The following is a 19,934-nucleotide window of genomic DNA, read 5'->3' on the forward strand; positions in this document are numbered from 1 at the left end:
AGTTTCATTTTAGGTAGTTTTAGTCAGAGTTTCAGTCTAAGAAATTAGAAATCATTGGGTGTATGGTTTTGTGGGTTCAGATGCAAAGTGTAAAATTATAAAGAATTTTATGTTCTATCAAAAACCAGTGAAAATTCTAGAAAATAATGTTAGACATCAATTTAAAATATTATATGTTCCCCAATTGTTTAACAAATCTACTTACCTGATAAATAAGTATGTATACATCTACAAGAATAAAATCCACAAGTATAAAACTGCATATGGATATCAACTTAATATGGCATTAATGATCATATCAATACCAAGTTTTAACAATTATATTGCAATTTATGGAGTTTGAAAATAAGACTACAATTACATATGGCACACCTAATTGTAATTTGATCTCAGATGCTCCACAGGAGGGGTATGGGGAGGGGGGAGGGGGGGACCTAGATCAACTCTGTCTGACTCATTTCTCTTCTTTCTGCTGAGTGCTGACAAGGTCTCTCAACCCTAAAAAACTCTTGAACATGAAAAACATTAATTTTCACTTGAGTCCCTTGGAAGTTAACTCCTCATTGCTTCCAATATTCTCAAAAATTATTACAAATCTATGCTCAAACTTAAGAATCATTCTTGAAGGCTAGATTTATAATCACAGGTCAATAGTAGCAATTCTGGGCAACTGATTGTCTAAATCTTGAATAGAACTAAAACATTTCAATCTCATACTCAGAATTCACAAGGAAACTAATTATATGTGGAAATCATGATTTTCTTCTCTGTTCTAATTTATGATATGATATTTTTATTAATTGGTAAATAAAATTTAGTTCAGCCTTTTTTTCTCTATCTATTTATATACTTTTGAGAATCAGGAGAATGTAACTATTTTCTTATTTAAAAAATATTTATGAATATAATGGATAAACAAAAATTACCAGCAAAAGTAATGCATATAGATGAGAAATCCTAGTCAGACCCCTTCTTATAACTCAAAAATAAATGAAGAAACAATATTACCCAGAATTGACACTAATTAAAAAAATATACTTAAAGAAATAAAGAAATAATCCTAAATGGTCTTGGTGAGTTCTAGCTGAAGGATGACCAAAACTAATCAGTTTCAACTAAAACACTTTGTACCTCAGCAAGAGATTAACTAATAGAGAACATGAACTACTACAGCAAAAAATCCAACTAAGGGGAGTCCAGCTCATGTAGAAACAGTATTACCCAGAATGGACACTAATTAAACAAATATACTTAAAGAAATAAAGAAATAATCTTCAAAGGTTTCAGTGAGTTCTAGCCGAAGCATGACCAAAACTAATCAGTTTCAAGGAAAAAACTTTGTACCTAAGCAAGAGGGTAACAAATAGAGAACATGAACTACTAGAGCACAAAATCCAACTAAGGGGTATCCAGTTCATGTTGAAAGGACCTAACTATTCATTTACATGACTGTTGATTATATCATGAAATTTCCAGCATTTCCAATTCACAAACAAATTGATATTTATTTATATAGGGGAAAATTGAATAACATCGAAGAGGACTACAAACAGAATCATGACAATGGGCTATGAAAAGAATCATATTATACAACCAAAAGCATTTCAGGTTTCAGGATTTGGCAATTACCAGAACTTCAAGTTTCTGCAGGTGTCCATGATGAAGATGGTGAAGATAGCATAACCACTATATCTTAACAAAAGAAAGTGCCTAATGTTTTCACTACATAGATCATAGTTATCCAGAGATGAATTTGCTGAAAGATTTTTTTTTTCTCGACATTATGATCAAGTGCCCAGAAAGCATACTCAGAAATCAAAAGATCAATTCTGTGCACATCAAGATAGGAACTAATATAACAGAGATAAGGTCATTCATAGGCAAAGAGACCAGACTCTGGTAGTGTTGCTCAAAAAGCAGGGCATCTTCAAAGAAAAGAAGTACTCTCTTCATATCAAGCAGAGAATCTCACAAATGAATATATGAAATGCCAATATTTATTTGTCACAAAACAAGCCAATCACAAGTCCATCAATACCTAACAGCAAAAATTACCGAAGATGGCTAGAACTCTTATCTACACACCTCGAGAAAAGCAAGATATTCAGTTCCATCCAATCTATTCAGCTCCGTTAATATACACCTGCAAGTTCCAAACCCAAAACTAAAATATTACACCCCAAGGGTGGTAAAAGAGAACCAACTGAAATATTCTAACAGAAGGAAAAGTACCCGAATTTGGAGACTCGGGTGAGATCGCGGAGAAAGAAGAAGCAGGCAGACCCAATAACTCAATACACAATGCCATCAATGACTGGATCCTCTCATCTCACTTTCTCTGAATTGCTGTCGAAGTCACACACAGAAGAAAACCAACCAACCAACCGAAAAAAGAAAAAAGATCAAATTTTGCTACTCTCTTCGGCTAAAGATTGTAAATTTCTCTCTCTCGATCTCCAAGTTTTCCTTCAAAACTCTTCAACCACCCACGTATCCATCTACTGTCCGGACCCTTGCGAATCATTCTCCGCCGACCGAGCCTGCTGCTGCTGCTGCTGGTTCTGCTGCAATTGACCACTTCCAGCCCCACTCACTCCCCTCCCCTGCCCCATCTGCTGATAGAACTGACTTAAGGCCTGCTGGCTGAGCACCCCAATATGCCCGTCCTGCGACAGCCCAAGCTCCAGCCCCGGCAGCTGCTGCCCGTGCCCCCCAAGCATCGACGCGAAGCTCATCGCTCCGAGGTTCCCTCCAGGCAGCTCCAGCCCGTGCAGGCCCATCCTCTGCATGAAGCTCCCGACCGATGCGTCCCCACCGCTACCGAGATTCGAGGTGGAGGGGGCGTAGCCGGAATTGAACCCGCTGACGGGCGGCGGCCAGACTGGGTGGGAGCGGGCGAGGTTGGCCCCGAGCATGGCCCAATTAGGCCGGGGACTGGCAGCGGCGCCCTGGCCGAGGTCGTCGAGCTTCTGGTGGAGGCCGGCGGGGGCAGCGACGGTGGGGTGGGACATAGGGGCGGCGGCGGCGGCGGCGAGGGCGGAGGCGGGGATGGTGCCGCTACCGGTGGCGGCGATGATGGCGGGCTCGGCCTGCTGGAGGAGCCACTGGATGGTCTCGCCGTCGGACTTGTGACCGAGCTCGCGGGTGAGCTGGAAGATGCGGGCGGCGCAGAGGGCGGGCATGCGGATCCTGCGGCCGCGGCCGTCGACCTTGGTGTGGCGGTCCTTGTTGGAGCTCCGCTTGGGGGCAAGCTGCCGCCTTTGCTCCTCCTTCTCGGCGGCGGTCACTATCTGGAGCTCTCTCTCGGGAGCTATGCCGAGGTCTCTAACTTCGGAGCCTGTGGAGGCTGTGGTGGCGGTGGGCTCCCTCTTGTCAGACTGGGGGAGGCCCAGGGCCTGATGGAACTTGGGCACCTCTTGGGGCAGCTTGGAGGAGCCCTTGGGATCCATGGCAGAGGGAAAGGTGGGATTTTTAGTCAAGAAACAAGAAAAGGTGGGATTTTGGGGAGTTCGCGTGATGGGTGGGGCGGGGTGGAGAAGAAGGGAGTTGAAACAAAGGGCTAGGCTATCATAGGTCTTCCCTTCTCTTCACTGGGTTTGGACAAGGGGAGGGGATTGGAGTTGAAAGGGCAGAGAGAGAGAGAGAGGGAGAGAGAGATAATAAATGCGGACCAAGATACCAACTTTTTAAATTTACTGCCTGTTTTCAAGGATTTTTGACAGTCTACTGTCTTTTTCCAGCCTTTACCTGGTATTGGGATCCATGAGAGAAGGGGAGGAAAAAGGTGGGAGTTCTGGGGTCTTGGGTTCTCAAATACAAATGGAAGAGAGGAGAATGTTGGAACTTTGAAGGAATGGTAAAAAGGGCTAGAAATCCCTGAATCTTTTCTGGTTTTGAGAGTGAATGACTGGAGTTGAGAAGGGCTTGGAAGGAGAGAGGGATAAGCAAACATAAATATCTTACCAAAAAGAAAACATAACATCATCTCTTCATCATCACCATCATTATGATTATTATAATAATATTATTTACACTACAGTTGTTGAATAGACTTGCCGCAGGGTAAAAATTAAAATAAAAAGTCCAAGATATTGATGTGCACAAATTTACTGTCTGATTTGAGGTTTTTTTAACTGTCTAGTGGTTTTCATGTCCAAATTTTCCCTATTTTAAGGTGGTGGTTTCTTTTCATCCTTGGTTGGGGGGGACTGTCCTTGCCTCCTCTGGCTGTTCATCAGATCATGTAAAAGCCTTTTCCCACATTCCATGGATTGGATTCCTTTCTCTCTCTTCCTACGCCCTGTGAGCTATCATTGCTCACAGTTGCATCACTTGCAAGGAACTCAAATGCCAGGTGGCACCACAACAAGCCCACACTTGGCAGCTTATTAGTTGCTCACAGGCTTCCTTACTAACCACTGTAGACCCATTAATCAGAGGGCAGGGAGAGTTAGAGGGAGGGAGGGAGGGGGTGTCAAAAGGGAATACTGAGGCCAACAACCACATGAAAATGAGGACAAGGGGTTGTTGCAGTTAGCAAAGTGGTTTTAATAGTTTTGATTGGAGCTCTTTTTAAGAGGTGGGCCTGTTTTATTTTCCCTTGCTGGGGTGAGTGTCTTTTTAGTTGCTCTGTTTTTTTGTTTTCCATATTTCATGTGGGGCTTGGGAGTGCACTGGAAGTGGTGGATAACTGGCTTTCACGTAGGTTGGATGGAGTAGTAGAAAGATACTAACAGATGGCCAGTTTCCTGTTTGCTTTTCTGGAGCAAGCCCATGGCTCTTTTACTTAGTCCCCAAAACCAGCTTCAAGAAAATGACATCAAATCAACCCATGATAAAGATACATCATTCCCATGTGAAGCTTGGAAAATGTTTTTGTTTCTTTATTTCTTTATTTATTTATTTTTCCTTTTCTCCAGGTCTCATCAGGCATGCCCATCTCTCTAAGAAAAATTGTAAAGCATGCAAGAGTGGAAAAAGAAAATGGTCATCTAAACTTAAGTAGAGGATTTTGGTAGAGATGATAATTGCCTTATTATGCATCTACTTGGTAGGGATCGCCAAGGTAAATTGGTAAGTCTGTCATATATCCTGATTGCAAGGGGTTCATCATGGTTGTGGTTGTTTTCTCCTTTAATGATAAAGTGACAAGTCAAGGAAACTAAATTGGACGTTTTCTCTTAAATCATGGATCTGGATTTTTGTTTACATTTTATACTTATATAATATTTGATATGATCCCTTGGATATTGGATCATTGGGGTCCGAATTGTGGAAGACAAGAATTGAATCTAATTTTGTAAGATTTAGGATTCTTTCCTCAACCGGTACCGACCTTTTGGAATTATGGATCCAATCCAATCTCCGGTTCCAAATAAAACGGCACAAATCATATATTCTGATTTGGTCATTAGCCACCTTTACAAATTAACCATCCTCGAAAGAAACTTTTGTCTTATTTATTTAGGATTTACATCTAAAATAAGAAATTATATGGTGAACATGGTCCACCGTGGATGTAGAATGAAATCATCCTAAAGTGAAATGATAGGTTGATTTATTTCACCCTAAGTCCACGGACTTAATAATTTAGAGAATTTATGTACCGCAAGTCCCTAGTAACTCCTAAGAAATACCTAGTCATAATTGAGTAAATATTCGGTGATACCACGTCAAACTTGTAACAAGCGAATCAAAAGTTGGGAATCGGTGGGGCAGTGTGGGGTGTCGTCATGGGAATTGGTGAAATACACAGCAATCGATGAAATGCATGTGTTTTTATTGATTTGTTACAAGTTTAACGTGGTATCACTGTTGCAACGAATATTTACTCATCATAATTCACTGGGATTAGATAAGCATTGAATTTATGTTCCAATGAGAATGTTGGAAACATAGCTGCCTAAATGGAAGGCATGAACAGTGTACTGTTTCTAAGAAGATTTTCTGCCTCTAAACACTGCATTTATTAATGGCTCAGCCTGCTCAAAGAGTCCAGAGAAAGGTAATAAAGAGAGAGTATTGACCAAAGCTTTTGCATCTCCTTTGCCCTTTGTGACCAAGCAAGCGAGCTACAGGCATCAGTATTAATGCCTCTCTCTCTCTCTCTCTCTCTCACTGTGGAGCAGCTTTTGCTGTGGAGAAGTCCGATTTGAGACGTTTGATAATTATGGTGAGAATGGGCTACGTGTTAAAGGATACTTGGACTGGTTGGCACAAGTGCTTCCCATGGTGGAGACAAGTGAGGGTCTCCTTCTTGAGAGTCTCAAGTGTAGCTGTTGACATATCATTCGAGTTCACATGAAATCGAGGCATGAACCAAAGAATCTCACTTTATATGTTTTGGATGGCATCCCGTGGTTGGCTTTTCCATATCTATATGAATTATTTGAGTCTCCTAGCCCACCTTTCTTTTCTAAAGAGATTTGAAACAAAAGGTGGCGCCAATGAGAGCCTGTACACTATTTAAGCATTAACAACTTGAGAGCTAATTAATAAAAAAATGTAGGTGTTCTTCAGCATCACTTTTATTTTTTTATTTTTAAAAAATCAAAAGCATTTTTTAAATTTTTTTAAAATATAAAAATTTTAGGTGTAATTAATTCTTTGGAAAACATAAATATGGATTCGTTGGAAGTGTGTCACTGAAAAAAACCGAGAGATTTTCTATTTTCACTTATTAAATATTCTTTTTTATTACTTTTTGTTATGAAAAATAAAATAATAGTGAGTAATAAATAGGTTCTTTATCAGAAATTTAGAAAAAAATGAAAGTAGAATTCCTAGTTGTATTTTTTTAAAATTAAAAACTGAAAGTGACAGTGATGCTCAGCACAATCTCAAAATTCCTTAACTTTATTTTTAAAAAATAGAAAGCAAGAAATAAAAATGATGCCAAATAGTTTTCTTTTAGTTGTTTTTATTTATAATTCTTGCACTTTGAGTACTCTTACTGTTGGGATACTATAAATAAAACTTATATTGGATGACTTTTTTTTCTGGTTAATATGAGGTGGCATTGGAAAAAGTTTGTCTCACAAATATGGAACTGGAGCCAGCACTTGCCATCCATGTGCACATGCGAAGCTTTTCCCTCTCTTCTTCTTCTTGCTTTTTTTTCTTTTTCCCCCCTTTGGCCTTAAGAAATGTCATCCTAGGCTTTAGGAGTCTAGCACATGTTGGTCTATTACACTTGCTGGACTCCCAATCCTATACGTATAGAAGGCTCTGAAGTCGACCATGCATGCTTGACTCCATAATTTTCCCATTATATATATATATATATATATATATATATATATGACTAGAAGAGTAGATATTTAAAGGGATCAGTATGAAACTAACATCTCTCATATATTGGAAACAAAAGAAATCACAAAACTTGTCAACTTAAAAATGATGCCAAATAATTTCGGCAGTCTATCCCTTTAGTAATTAGTAACCAGAAATTATAGTAATTATACTAGAATTTAGTAATTATACCGCATAGCTTCCATCTATTTTTTTCTGAAAAACAAAAGACGCTAAATACTTGAAGGCCATTGAAGCTCACATTTATAAGTTTTGTTAAAACATGTTACATGTTACATGTTATCGAAGAACTTGAATCATCGATTTCATTGTGGAAAGCCATAGGCTTTAAAGCTATATGGTTTGGAAATGTAAAAATGTGAATGATTGGATTGATGCAACAACTTAGGGTCTCATCTAAATTACTTAGGGGATATTATTTAGTTTCTTGGTTATAAATAAGTAACCAAGATTTATTTAGTGCATAGTAGATATTAGACTAAATACGTATCGATACAAATTCTCACGTACTTATTTCGTTTAAGTTTTGTTATCTACGTCAAATTAAGGATCTAAATCCATTCAAATCTAATTATAAATATCACATTCAGCTCATGATTAACTCAAATATATCAATACTGTAATATCCTATAATCCATATAGGTTATGGGCCTCATCACATTATGTATAGATATATCACCGGTGTTGACATTGCATGGTAAAATAGATATTGAAAATATATCGTACAGCTCCATGATACAAAGTCAGGCGCACTTTGGAAGGTTGATGCCATGCACCACCCAAGCATGTACCAAAATATTCTCCCTCCTGAAGAGCTTACAACTGACGTGCAAGTTGCAAACAAGAGCCCTAACAGATCATTTTCTAAAACAATCCTCAGAGTGCATGCTTGTTGCCCCCGCGGTGGTTTTGTTGAAGGTCATAGGGGTTGAGGCCATGGGTTTGGCCATCTAGTACAGGGTGTTTGATTTCAACTAGATTGCATCCATCCTATCAAGATATTTGTGACAAGACAGCTCATCAAGAAACGACATGCCTCTTTTTTGGAGGGGATCATTGCAAATGGTTTCATTCACTACGATGAATTGAACCAAATTTGTCATCTTTCGTGAATAGCAAGTAAAAAATTGCAACTATTTGCTACCGACATGAACTGATTAGGATGCACTGTTTGATTGGCGTAAAGCTGATTAAACCTACATAATATGAACTATTATGAGGCAGATTATCTTATCCAATTTGTACTAAAATATTGCTACCTATCTATTAATGAGGCACCCTAATAGCCCCCCCACCTCCTCTCTTTCTTTTTTTTTTTTTTTTCCTTGATGGAGAATAATTTAGCTTTTGATAAAGGAAGAAAAGCAAATGAAGCCTATTAGCCATACTTGGGGGTTTATTTACTAGATAGGGATCATTGCTGTTGGGGCAATTAATAACTGGCATGATGTGATGGATTGGGATTCGTCCAATTCATGGCCCACACGATGATCCCAACGCACCTCCATTTCTTCTAAGATACCCCTATCTGACTTCCTCGGGTATGCATGGCTGATTAGAGGAGAAGTGTTCGACCTTGGAGGTCGATACTTTCCAGCTCAACTTAGCGACCTCAACTGTAGAGTCATGATGAAGACAGCTCTTCTGCAGGAAAAGCAGCTCGACCCTCCACCACTTAAAAGCCGCAGCCAACTCTGTCGCATTCTAGATTATTACAGCAAGTCCTAAGTTTTTCACACCGGGTCAGTAGTATGTTGTGGCATGACTCCTAGTTAGGATGCAATCCTAAAAAATTTAGGGTTACAGCTAAGGGCACAATTGAGCCAAACTACATAAAATAGCTAAAAAGTTCGAGCTTGATTAGGTTCAAAATTTTCGACTCGAAACTCGATTCGAGATTAATTAAATCTTAATATCTCAAGTTCGAATTTAGCATGATGAAAAAATATAAAACTCAAATTCTATTTAATTCAATTTGAATATCAAATGAGTCATACTTGAACTTGAATTCGAATCTTAGTTTACTATTTTATTTAATATATATATATATATATATATTAAATAAAAATAATATTATTAGAAATATATAAATTCGAATAGATTTAAGAGTTTTTGAGCCGAGCATCTTACTACTCGAGCATGATTATAGTCAAGTTGAGTCGAATTTAGACTGGAGTCGCGCTCAAATAGCTCAACTTATTTGTACTCTCAGTTACAGCCATAAATAGGTCCAAATGCCCTTGGCAAAGTTAATTTAAACTCAAGAGGAGACTGTCTTTTTTATCTCTTTTTTTTTATTTTTTTATCAAAAATTTTTTATTGACTTAAGCATCAAAAAGCTCGGTCAAGGTCAATCCAACGAGTCTTCATCCTTTGTTTGTTGTCTCACAGTTTATGGAGGCAGTCCATATCAGCATTCCAGGATCAGGTGCAAAATTGCTATCAATCTTTTCCCTTATTTAATCATAGTTATTCATGTGCTTCCCCATGCATCTTACGTACTCAATTTTATTTAGCAAAAGTAAGAGGCTTGAGGCCCTTGAAGGGAAATTTGGCTGCCATGTAACAAAACTGGCAATTTCATTCGCACCCCAAGATTTCAATAGCTATTTATTTTTTCAGGTAATTATAGCCAGTCACTGTTTAGTGCTCGGTCCCGCACGCATTTAGACGTAACTCTATGCAAAATAGATATAGCACAGAAATATGTGCAAGTATGTCAAACAAATATAAGTGTCTACAAAACACAACAAAAGCCAATATATCCAAACATTGGCCTAACTATGTCCAGCACCAAATATAAAATACGACATATATGAAATCATGGTCAACGGAAAGATTGGATGCTTGAATTCTACTTCTGAGTTAGGTTTATTGGTATGAATTTAGGTATGTTGGTAATTCTTGGACCTACATGCTATCTCAAATTGATGCTTAGCTACAAGTTTCCAGAAAAAAATCAAGTTACGTCGAATGCTTTTTGTTTGTAAAAAATAAAAAGATTTAGGAAGTCTGGTAAGACCAACAAAGGCTTGAACAATAACTGTTAGAATTGATTTCAGAAAACTTGCAATAAGAACAAAGGTATCATGTGACAAAAATAAATGGGAAATAAGAATTAAGAATTTGCAAAGCCAAAAGCTAGATTTAAGGCAAAAAGACATGATTATGGATTTCGTGATCTCAGATTTATCATTTTTCATAAATTAGATTGATTGTGATTATGGATAAATGACATGGAAGTATGTGAATGAAGTTAAAAAGAGAAAAATTTTTTTTCTCAAAAAATAGAAATAGTTGATTGTGATTATGCACCATTTCACCATCAACTAGAAGTCATGACTCATCAACTAGACCCTTATCCACATACGATTAACATTAAAAGAAGATTTAAATCCTTCTCGGACTGAGTGCTCTTTGGCAATAAGGAATCTTTCATCATCTCTTAGATTGTTTCCTCCTCTTTATGCATAATAATATATATATATATTTGTCTATATTATCTTTTTCATGAAACAAAAAACACATGCTAAAGTGCTTTCCTTGTTTTTCACCTATCCAAAGTCAACAAGCTAAATGTAAAAAAATTAGATTCCTAGCTAGAAGGCAAGTTCTAGCAATTTCAAAGAAGTCTTGGCTTACAAATACACACACACACACACACACCATCATTAATTCCATGATCCAATTAAGTTCACAAATACAAATTAGTTCACTTCTAAATGATTAGCATTAATGTTTGGGGCCTTCAACAATAACTAGCTTCTATGTTAATTCTTCTGTTAGTTATTTTGATCTGGTCAACATCCAACCGATCATTATTTTTTAAACAGAATCCTAAAAGGACTCTTTCTTTCTCTGCCTAGGGTTCAGTATTTTTTTTTCACGCCACTTCAAGAGGACGTGAAACAGTTCACATCTTTTAACTTCTCAAGCGGTGGTTCATGTCCCAGGCTCCCAGCGATTCACGATCTTGCAGCACTGTGCCTCCTTTCATATTTTTCTTTCTCTATTTTGCAAAAAGACATATATTGAGAGAAAAATTGTTGGTGTACAGGCCTCTTAAAAAATTTTTAAAAATTTTGTGAGTGCTTCTCCATTATAATCTTGATAGTGGAATTGCTCATCTTCGCTCGTGGACGTAGGCACATTGTCGAACCACATTAAATCCTGATGTGCTTTTTTCTTTCTTTTTTTTTTTACATTTTTTTCTTTTGGATCTATTTTTCGTCAATTTATTCCAACAAACTGGTATTAGAGCCATTCTATTCTTTTGACAGTTTAAGATGACGATGAAATTCGAGATCCAAAAATTTGACAGGACTAACAGCTGATGTATGCTGTACTGATGCAGCAGGGATTGCAGAAGGCACTATTGGGAAAGAAAAAGATATCTGATTCATTACTGCTAGAGCAGAAGGAGGAGATTGATGAGAAAACTCTTACAGGAATATAGTTGTGCTTATCCAATGAGGTATTGTGCGAGATCCTGGATGAAAGGAATGCTGCAGGACTATGGCTTAAGTTGAAATCTCTCTACATAACAAAGTTCCTCACCAACAAGTTGTATTTAAAGCAACATCTCTTCATGTTGCGTATGGTGGAAGGTACCTCTATTAAATTATATTTAGATGAATTTAGTTCTATTATTATAGATCTCCGCTTGATAGGTGTTAAAATCGAAGAGGAGGATGAGGCCCTTTACTATTGTGTTCTTTACCATCCTCTTATAAGAATTTTTGTGAGACCTTCTTGTTTGGATAAGATACATTATGTCTTAATGATGTTAAGTCCTCTCTATTTTCAAAAGAAAGGATTGACATGTAGATAAGCAATGAGATAGGTAGAGCTTCAGGAGAAGGTTTGATTGCTAGAGGGAGGTCTCAGAAAAAAGATTTAGGCAATAAAGGTACATCCAGGTCAAAGTCAAAGCATAGGAATCTGATTAATTTATAGTTATTGTAGGAAGAAGGGTCACATAAAAGCTGATTGTTTCAAGTTAAAAATTAAAGAACAGTGGAAGAAGAATGATGACAAGCATCAAGATCAAAAAACCAATAATACTGAGGCAGAAGCAAGTGTTGCAGTAGAAGAATCAGATGGTAGCGACATTGTTTTCACAGTTACGGATAAGATACATGGACAAGATGAGCGGCTTATGGACTCTGGATACTCCTATCATATCTGTACTCTTAGAGAGTGGTTCTCGACATACAAGCCTATTCAAAATGGAGTTATAATGATGGAAAATAATATTAGGTGTACAGTTATTGGTATTGGCACTATTCACATGAGAATGTTTGATGGAGTGGTGAGGACTTTATCGGAGGTTCGGTATGTTCCGAATGTGAAGAAAAATCTAATCTTATTAGGCACTCTTGATGCTAAGGGCTTCAGGTATTCTTCGGCTAATGGATCTATGAAGATTACTAAAAAAAATCTTATAGTAATGAAGGTCAAGTTATCTGACTCATTGTATGTTCTTCAAGGTTCCATGGTGACAGATTTAGCGACGGTGACTTCTTCCTCTATGTCAGATTCAGATAGCATCAGACTATGACATGTATGACTGAGCCATATGAGTAAGCATGATATGACAGAACTGACCAAAAGAGGTCTACTTGGTGGTCAGAATTTTGAAAAATTAGACTTCTATGAGCACTTTGTTCTTGGCAAACAAAAGAATCAATTTTAAAGCTACAATCCATCGGACAAAAGATACATTGGACTATATTCATTCAGATCTTTGAGGATCCTCTCGTACTCCTACTCTCGCTGGTGCCAGATATATATTGATTTTTATCGATGATTTTTCTCGCAAAGTATGGGTGCTCTTTCTGAAAAGTAAGAATTAGGTATTCAGTTATTTTAAGTAGTGGAAGGCTATGATTGAGAAGCAAACTGAAAAGAAGATCAAGATATTAAGAACCAATAATGATTTAAAATTCTGCTTATTAGAGTTTGAGAAATTCTATAAGAAGGGATCGTCAAACATAAGACCATTAGGCAAACTCCACAGTAGAACAGGATAGCCGAACGGATGAACATCACTCTTCTAGAAAGAGCTCGATGCATGCTCTCTAATGCTAGCTTGACATAAAGCTTTTGGGTAGAGGTGATCTCTATGGCAAGTTACCTGATAAATCGATCTCCACGTTTGGCACTTGATTACAAAACTCCAGAGAAGGTATGTTCTGGTAGTTCTTCTGATTATTCTAATTTACGACTATTTGGCTGTTCTACTTATGCTTATGTAAATGAAGGCAAGTTAGAACCCAAAACTAAAAAGTACATTTTTGTTGGTTATGCATTGAGGGATAAGGGATATAGACTGTAGTGTCTTGAATCATCTAAGTTACTTATTACTAGGGATGTCACATTTGATGAGTCTGTTATGTTATCCTAACTATATTTCTTCTGATAAGACCTCGAGTGCTAGTGAGCAAATGGAGGTAGAGACCAATGGTACAGTTTACTTGTAGAATTCTTCTCAGTTTGAATAAGTTCAGTCATTAGATGCCTCAATTAGAGAAATTTCACAAGTTGAAAAGTAAAGTATTGCTACAAATAAAATGAGAAGACAGATCAAACCACCACAGAGATATGGCTATGAGGATTTGGTTGCTGATGCTCTTTCAGTGGCACATGATACAGAAGAAGATGGTGAGCTTTTCACATACAATCAAGCTATTTCTAGTACTAGTTCTGCAAAGTGGTTGTGGCGATGAATAAAGAGATAGATTCTCTTCATAAGAATTGTCCATAGGAGTTGGTACAACCGCCTACAAGCCAGAGAATTATTGGTTGTAAGTGGGTCTTCAAGAAAAGAGACGGAATCCTCGATGTGGAAGATACAAAGTATAAAGCTCATTTAGTTGTTAAAGGCTACAGTCAGATAGAAGGTGTTGACTTTAATGATATTTTCTCATCCATCGTTAAGTATACTTCTATTCGTATTCTTTTATCATTGGTAGCCATGCATGGTCTATATCTTGAGCAGCTTGATGTTAAAATAGCTTTTCTACATGGAGAACTTAAGGAGAAAGTTTATATGAAACAGTCGGAGAGATTCATTGTTGAAGGAAAGGAGGACCATATTTGCCTGTTAAAGAAACAGTCTCCTCGGCAATGGTATAAACGGTTCGACTCTTTTGTGTCAGGTTATAGATATTCCAGAAGCAAGCGTGACAGTTGTGTATACTTTAGAAAACTTGCTAACAAATCTTTCATATATTTGTTGCTCTATGTCGATGATATGTTAATTGCTTCCAGCGACATAGTTGAGATAAATAAGTTGAAGGCATTACTAAAAGGTGAGTTTGAAATAAAAGATCTAGGTGCTGCTAAGAAGATCCTCGGAATAAAAATTAAGAGAGACAGAAAAGCAGGACTATTGTATTTGACATAGGAGAAATACATAGAAAAGATTCTTCGATGTTTTGGGATGACAGATGCAAAGCCGATGAGCACTCTCCTTGCGGTGCACTTCAGACTTTCAGCCGTGTTGTCACCACAATCTGATGATGAATTGGAATACATGTCACATGTTCCTTATTCCAGTGCTATTGAGGGCATTATGTAGGCCATGATTTATATATGATCAAACATCTCCTATGCAGTGAGTATGGTTAGCAGATATATGATCAACCCTAGCAAAACTCATTGGCAGGCTATTAAGTGGATTCTGAGATACCTACGAGGTACCACTAACACTTGTCTGGAGTTTGAGAGGTGTAAGGATGGTGTGGTTGGATATGTTGATTCGGATTTTGCAGGTGATCTGAATTTGAGGAGATCACTTTCAAGTTATGTTTTCTCCATTGGTGGATGTGCAGTTAGTTGGAAAGCTTCATTGCAACCCATTGTGGCCTTGTCTACGATCGAGACGGAGTATGTCACTATGACAGAGGATGTGAAAGGAAGCTATGTGGCTACGAGGCTTATTTGAAGAGTTTACTTCTAGTCAGGAGTCGATGGTTGTGTATTCAGATAGTCAAAGTGCTATTCATTTGTCTAAAGATCAGATGTTTTATGAAAGGACAAAGCACATCATTGTGAAGTTTCACTTCATTCGAGATGTGATTGAAAAATGCACAGTAATTGTTAAGAAAATTAGTACTGCTGATAATCCAGCTGACATAATGACAAAGCTTATTTCAGTTGCTAAGTTCAAACATTGCTGAGACTTAGTTGGTGTCTACAGCACTTGAAGATACCCTTTGAGGTATTTTGATGGAGATGAGTATTTTCTACTATTTTACACTTACGAGTATTTTACTTTGAGGAGTGCATCTGTGCTGTCTAAGTCAAAAAGTGAAGATTTGTTAGTTATTTTGACCTGGTCAACACCCAACCGATCATTACTTTTTAAACTGAGTCCTAAAATGACTTTCTTTCGCCACCTAGGGTTCATCATTTTTTTTTTTTACGCCACTTCAAGAGGACGTGAAGCGGTTCACGTCTTTTAACTTCTCAAGCATCGGTTCACGTCCCAGGCTCCCAGCAGTTCACGACCTTATAGTGTGGTGCCTTCTTTTATATTTTTTTTCTCTATTTTGCAGAAATACATATATTGAGAGAAAACTTTCTGGGTATACGGTGTTCTTGAAAAAATTTGTGAGTGCTTCTTCTTTATTATAATCTTGATAGTAGAACTGCTCGTCTTCACCGGTAGACGTAGGCACATTTTCGAACCATGTTAAATCCCAGTGTACCCTTTCCCTTTCTTTTTCTTTATATTTTTTTCTTTTGGATCTATTTTTCATCAATTTATTTCAACATCTTCTTCTCTAGATCAGTTATACAAGATAATCAGCACATATCGTTGGATGCACCACACCATGATAATAATAACAATTATTTGAAAAAAAAAATAAAAAGCCAAAAAGCTATACTAAAAACTATTATAAGTTGCCATAATTAATCTTACAAGTTGTTATTGTCAGTGCAATGATGAATTAGTATACGACGACAATTCAAATATAAGTTACATGCATTGCTATACAACAATGGTTATTATTAGTCATTACTGGTGCATATATGGTTCCAAAAATATTGTACTAGCATTTTGCAAGTACCATGCATATAAGGTCGCGATGCAACGATGGCAAGAGAAGGAGAATAGGATAGGACGCTGCAGCGTTTCCAGGGGGGGAGGAGGGGACCAAAGGGGATAGAGTCCATGGCTTTTAAGAAACACTATTCTACATATGCTAAGAAAAGAGGGAAAATAAAAGCACCATGCTGCAGGAATTATCCTTAAAGTATTAGAAATAAATAAAGTCGAATCACAAAATGAAGTCTAAATACGAGATTTCCTATTATAATAATAAGAAGACACAAACTCCAAAATAGTTAGAGACCATTAGGGAGGATCATTATTTATCCACGTTTGTCTTCATTAACATTATTTGGAGATGAAATAAAAACTTAATATCTATTACAATGACTACTACTAGCTGTAATTAAATCTTATATTACTTCAAGGGAAAAAATATCTTTTCTCGTTGGATTCTCCTTTCGCCGTTGGATTCACTTCCCATGTGATAAACTATAGAGGCCCCTATAAAATTTTTACTCCTAATAGATTATTTTCGCTTTTGGACATGGTTCGGCTTGTATCTTTCATGAAAAAAAATAATTTACTTATTTTTATAATGTCAATCGTTGGATTGTACAATGATCATTTTGAAATTCACATTAAAAAAAAAAATTCAAATTACTTTGAGACCTGTACAAGATGTGATTCAATAATTGATGTCACGAAAGATACAACCCAAACCTGCTGCATGGGACAACAGTCACGATAGCAGCTGTGGTCTGTCTCAATCTCCAAAAGCTAATAGAATCACATAGTATTTTCTTTTTCAAACATAAAAGTAAAAGAAAACAACATAGCCAAAAGAACAAGAATTGCACTGACCAATCACGGGGCTCTCAAATAAATGGCATCATCCCGGCGTGGGAGGGGATAAGAAGGACGTCGCCATTATCCTCCCTCTCATGTCACATCTCACCTTTGCTTCGCTTCTCCTCCAGCTTTTTGATCCAAAGGCTACAACTCTTTCTGCCACTAGTGATTCCATTCCATTCCTCGCCTCAAGCTTCTGTGGACGCGCGTGGATTTTGTCCTGCTCCGAGGAACCTTCTAAAGTGTTAATGAATCGGATCAGTGACATTTGTGCACGTCAAAGCTGGATAAGTTTTTTTTTTTCCTTCTTCTTTTTTAAAAAAAAGTAAGACTAGCAATGAGTTACACCTAAAACATCTTGAACTGGTTCTCATGCCAGCATGTCTAGAAGTTTAAGAATCTCGACGTACTGATTTTTCTCCTGAATTACTTTGATTCAAGGACAATTAGCTGCAGTCACCAAAAAGAAAAAAAAAAAAAAAAAAAAAAAGGAAATTTAAGCAAGAAAAAAAGCTCAATCACGTAGAACCATTCATCTCTTGCAATGTATCTGAAAGGGAGGATTAGTAAAAATAATTGATCTACCTTGACAAGAAATGTTTTGGTCTGGAATTCCCGCAACTTTTGTTCGAAAGTAACCCTCACAACATTACCTAATGCATGCCTAGCAGCCTCATCGAAAGTGTATTTTATGAAATTTGTTAGTTATTCATGTAAAATCTAAGCATTTTAAAAGATGACTTCCACTTGGATGAGTAGTTCCAGATGTAGCATGCTGCTATTCCTTTTGTTTGCGACTTGATGTTCCTGTATTGATTTTGATTACTGACGCATGTCCCTTGAAATTAAGAAGTTGGCTACTAAATTTTTCCTCGGTTATAGCACACATGTTTTGTATGGTCAAGACTGATCTGATACAAGGACAACTAGCTGCAATTTGCAAAAGGCACGTTAATTGCATAACATTCCTTTTAGTAAGAAAAATAGGGTTACCTAGTACCAAATATTCTAGTCAATAACTATTAGAACCTTTGTCCAATAAATCTCTCTCACAACTTCCACATCCAATAAGAAGCTATGGCTGTCTTGCCAACAAAGCATGTCATTTATTTCTAAATTGGTAAGTTATGGGGTATATAGCTAGCTAGAATTTATGCCACTATGATACTGGTCTTTCAAATTTTTTTCCCAAAAACCTGCAATGCCGATCAAATTTAAATATTTGCAACATTATATTATGAAGGAAAGAAATTCAGATAGTGTCAAAATGTGTTACATTGTTGGAAATGCAATTTTTAAAACTAACACTTACTATGCAATCTTTGGTGGAAGGGGCCAGCATGATGTTCTATTTCCATTATTCAGTTTATTTTCTTATTTTTGTTGTCCCTATTACTGCAAGGCTCCAAAGAGGTGCTAATGTCGTTGGAGCTGGACATCGTTCAAGATGTATAATGCCAAAGAGTATCTACAAAAGAAATCTCCACTCACTGGAGGTGTTCCAATGGAGACCCTCCAATGCTTAGGTTAGTTGAAGCTTTGGGAACAGTAGAGAGAAAAGATAGTAAGAGCCGGGAGAGTAAAGAGAGTTCTCCTTCCTCCTCTCTTTAGAGTTTGCCCCTCTCAAGTTACTTGTATTTGCTTATGTGAGGGTCTCCTTTATACCTCTTTTGTATGGAGGTTGAGCTCGTAGATTGCTAGTCGAAATTTATGAGTTTGTTAGGCCTAACTTTATAGACGGTTAGGCTATGTTTTAGTCTTTTATTGAGAGAAGAATCTTTTTCACTTCATCGAAATTAAGATTGTTAGTCGTGGATGTCAAGTGCAAGCTTCACTTGTGCGACTAGTCGAATTGGCAATCCTGGGTCTACACATGATGCGATATTACCATGTCATCTTGGGTGCACTTCAATAGAGGATTAGTCCTGGTCAGCGGATCTCTCCCACAACATATGCCCCCACTTCTGAGTTCAAAGTACTCTTTGGACTTCGAGTGGAGGGAGTAGTTGCCTTAGTAGTTTAACCACTAACTTGGTTCCCTCTTGGATGCATTCGCATTACTACTCCTGAAAAAAACTTCTGAGGATTAATGATGCATCATTCCATGACTTGCACTATTTTTATTAGGGAGAGAGCTCGAGGGGTTGCAGGATGACGCTTTTGAGAAAAAAAAATTCGAAGATTACCCCTAGACTCATCGAGACCTACCATGTAGCAAGATCTGATGATTCGATGACTGAATCCATACCATCGATGGTCTGTATAAATACGCCATCTATTTGATGGGATTTTCTGCCAGTCGCTCTTTTTGTCATTGTAGTCTTCAAAGGTATATTCTTCTTTTCTTATCTTGTAGCCGTGAAGCCATCATTGTCCTCCATAAATTTGGTAGTAAAGAAGAAAATGAGCTCCTCGAGTAGGGAGTCCTTATCCAAGAGGGTGAGGAGCACTCAACCGAAGCTTCCTGGTATCGATCCATCGCTATCCCTAGTGGGGACTAAGTCAGCTGCATCGGAGTCACTTCAGACTCTTTTTCTGTCGGGTTGGACCCCACCTCCCTTAGGAGGGTCGACAAGTCTTAGAGTGAACCTTTCTTTGCCTAAGGGCAGAGGGGGTTTCGCCAAGACGAGAGTGGAGGTTGCCACTGATGTTAGGTTTAGGTGCTTTTAGGAGTACAAATTCTTGATAGATTTTGAGAATGTACTCATCAAGG

General features: G+C 37.6%; 1 protein-coding gene across 1 annotated transcript; it reads right to left on the minus strand.

Annotated features, from left to right (window-relative positions):
* Positions 1 to 1,981: 1,981 nt before the first annotated feature.
* On the minus strand, positions 1,982 to 3,615 carry LOC105049715 (transcription factor TCP20). The gene is made up of 2 exons (XM_010929451.4): positions 2,233 to 3,615; positions 1,982 to 2,143 (listed from the first exon to the last, which is right to left on the minus strand). Exon 1 carries the CDS (start codon positions 3,447 to 3,449, stop codon positions 2,499 to 2,501), a length of 951 nt encoding a protein of 316 aa, XP_010927753.1. The 5' UTR covers positions 3,450 to 3,615; the 3' UTR covers positions 1,982 to 2,143; positions 2,233 to 2,498.
* Positions 3,616 to 19,934: the final 16,319 nt, after the last annotated feature.

Source organism: Elaeis guineensis, chromosome 8, assembly GCF_000442705.2.
Source record: "Elaeis guineensis isolate ETL-2024a chromosome 8, EG11, whole genome shotgun sequence".
Taxonomy (NCBI): domain Eukaryota; kingdom Viridiplantae; phylum Streptophyta; class Magnoliopsida; order Arecales; family Arecaceae; genus Elaeis; species Elaeis guineensis.

Bases quoted from the DNA above. Each gene is read 5' to 3' on its own strand.
- LOC105049715 (XM_010929451.4), bottom strand. From the start codon at position 3,449: ATGGATCCCAAGGGCTCCTCCAAGCTGCCCCAAGAGGTGCCCAAGTTC.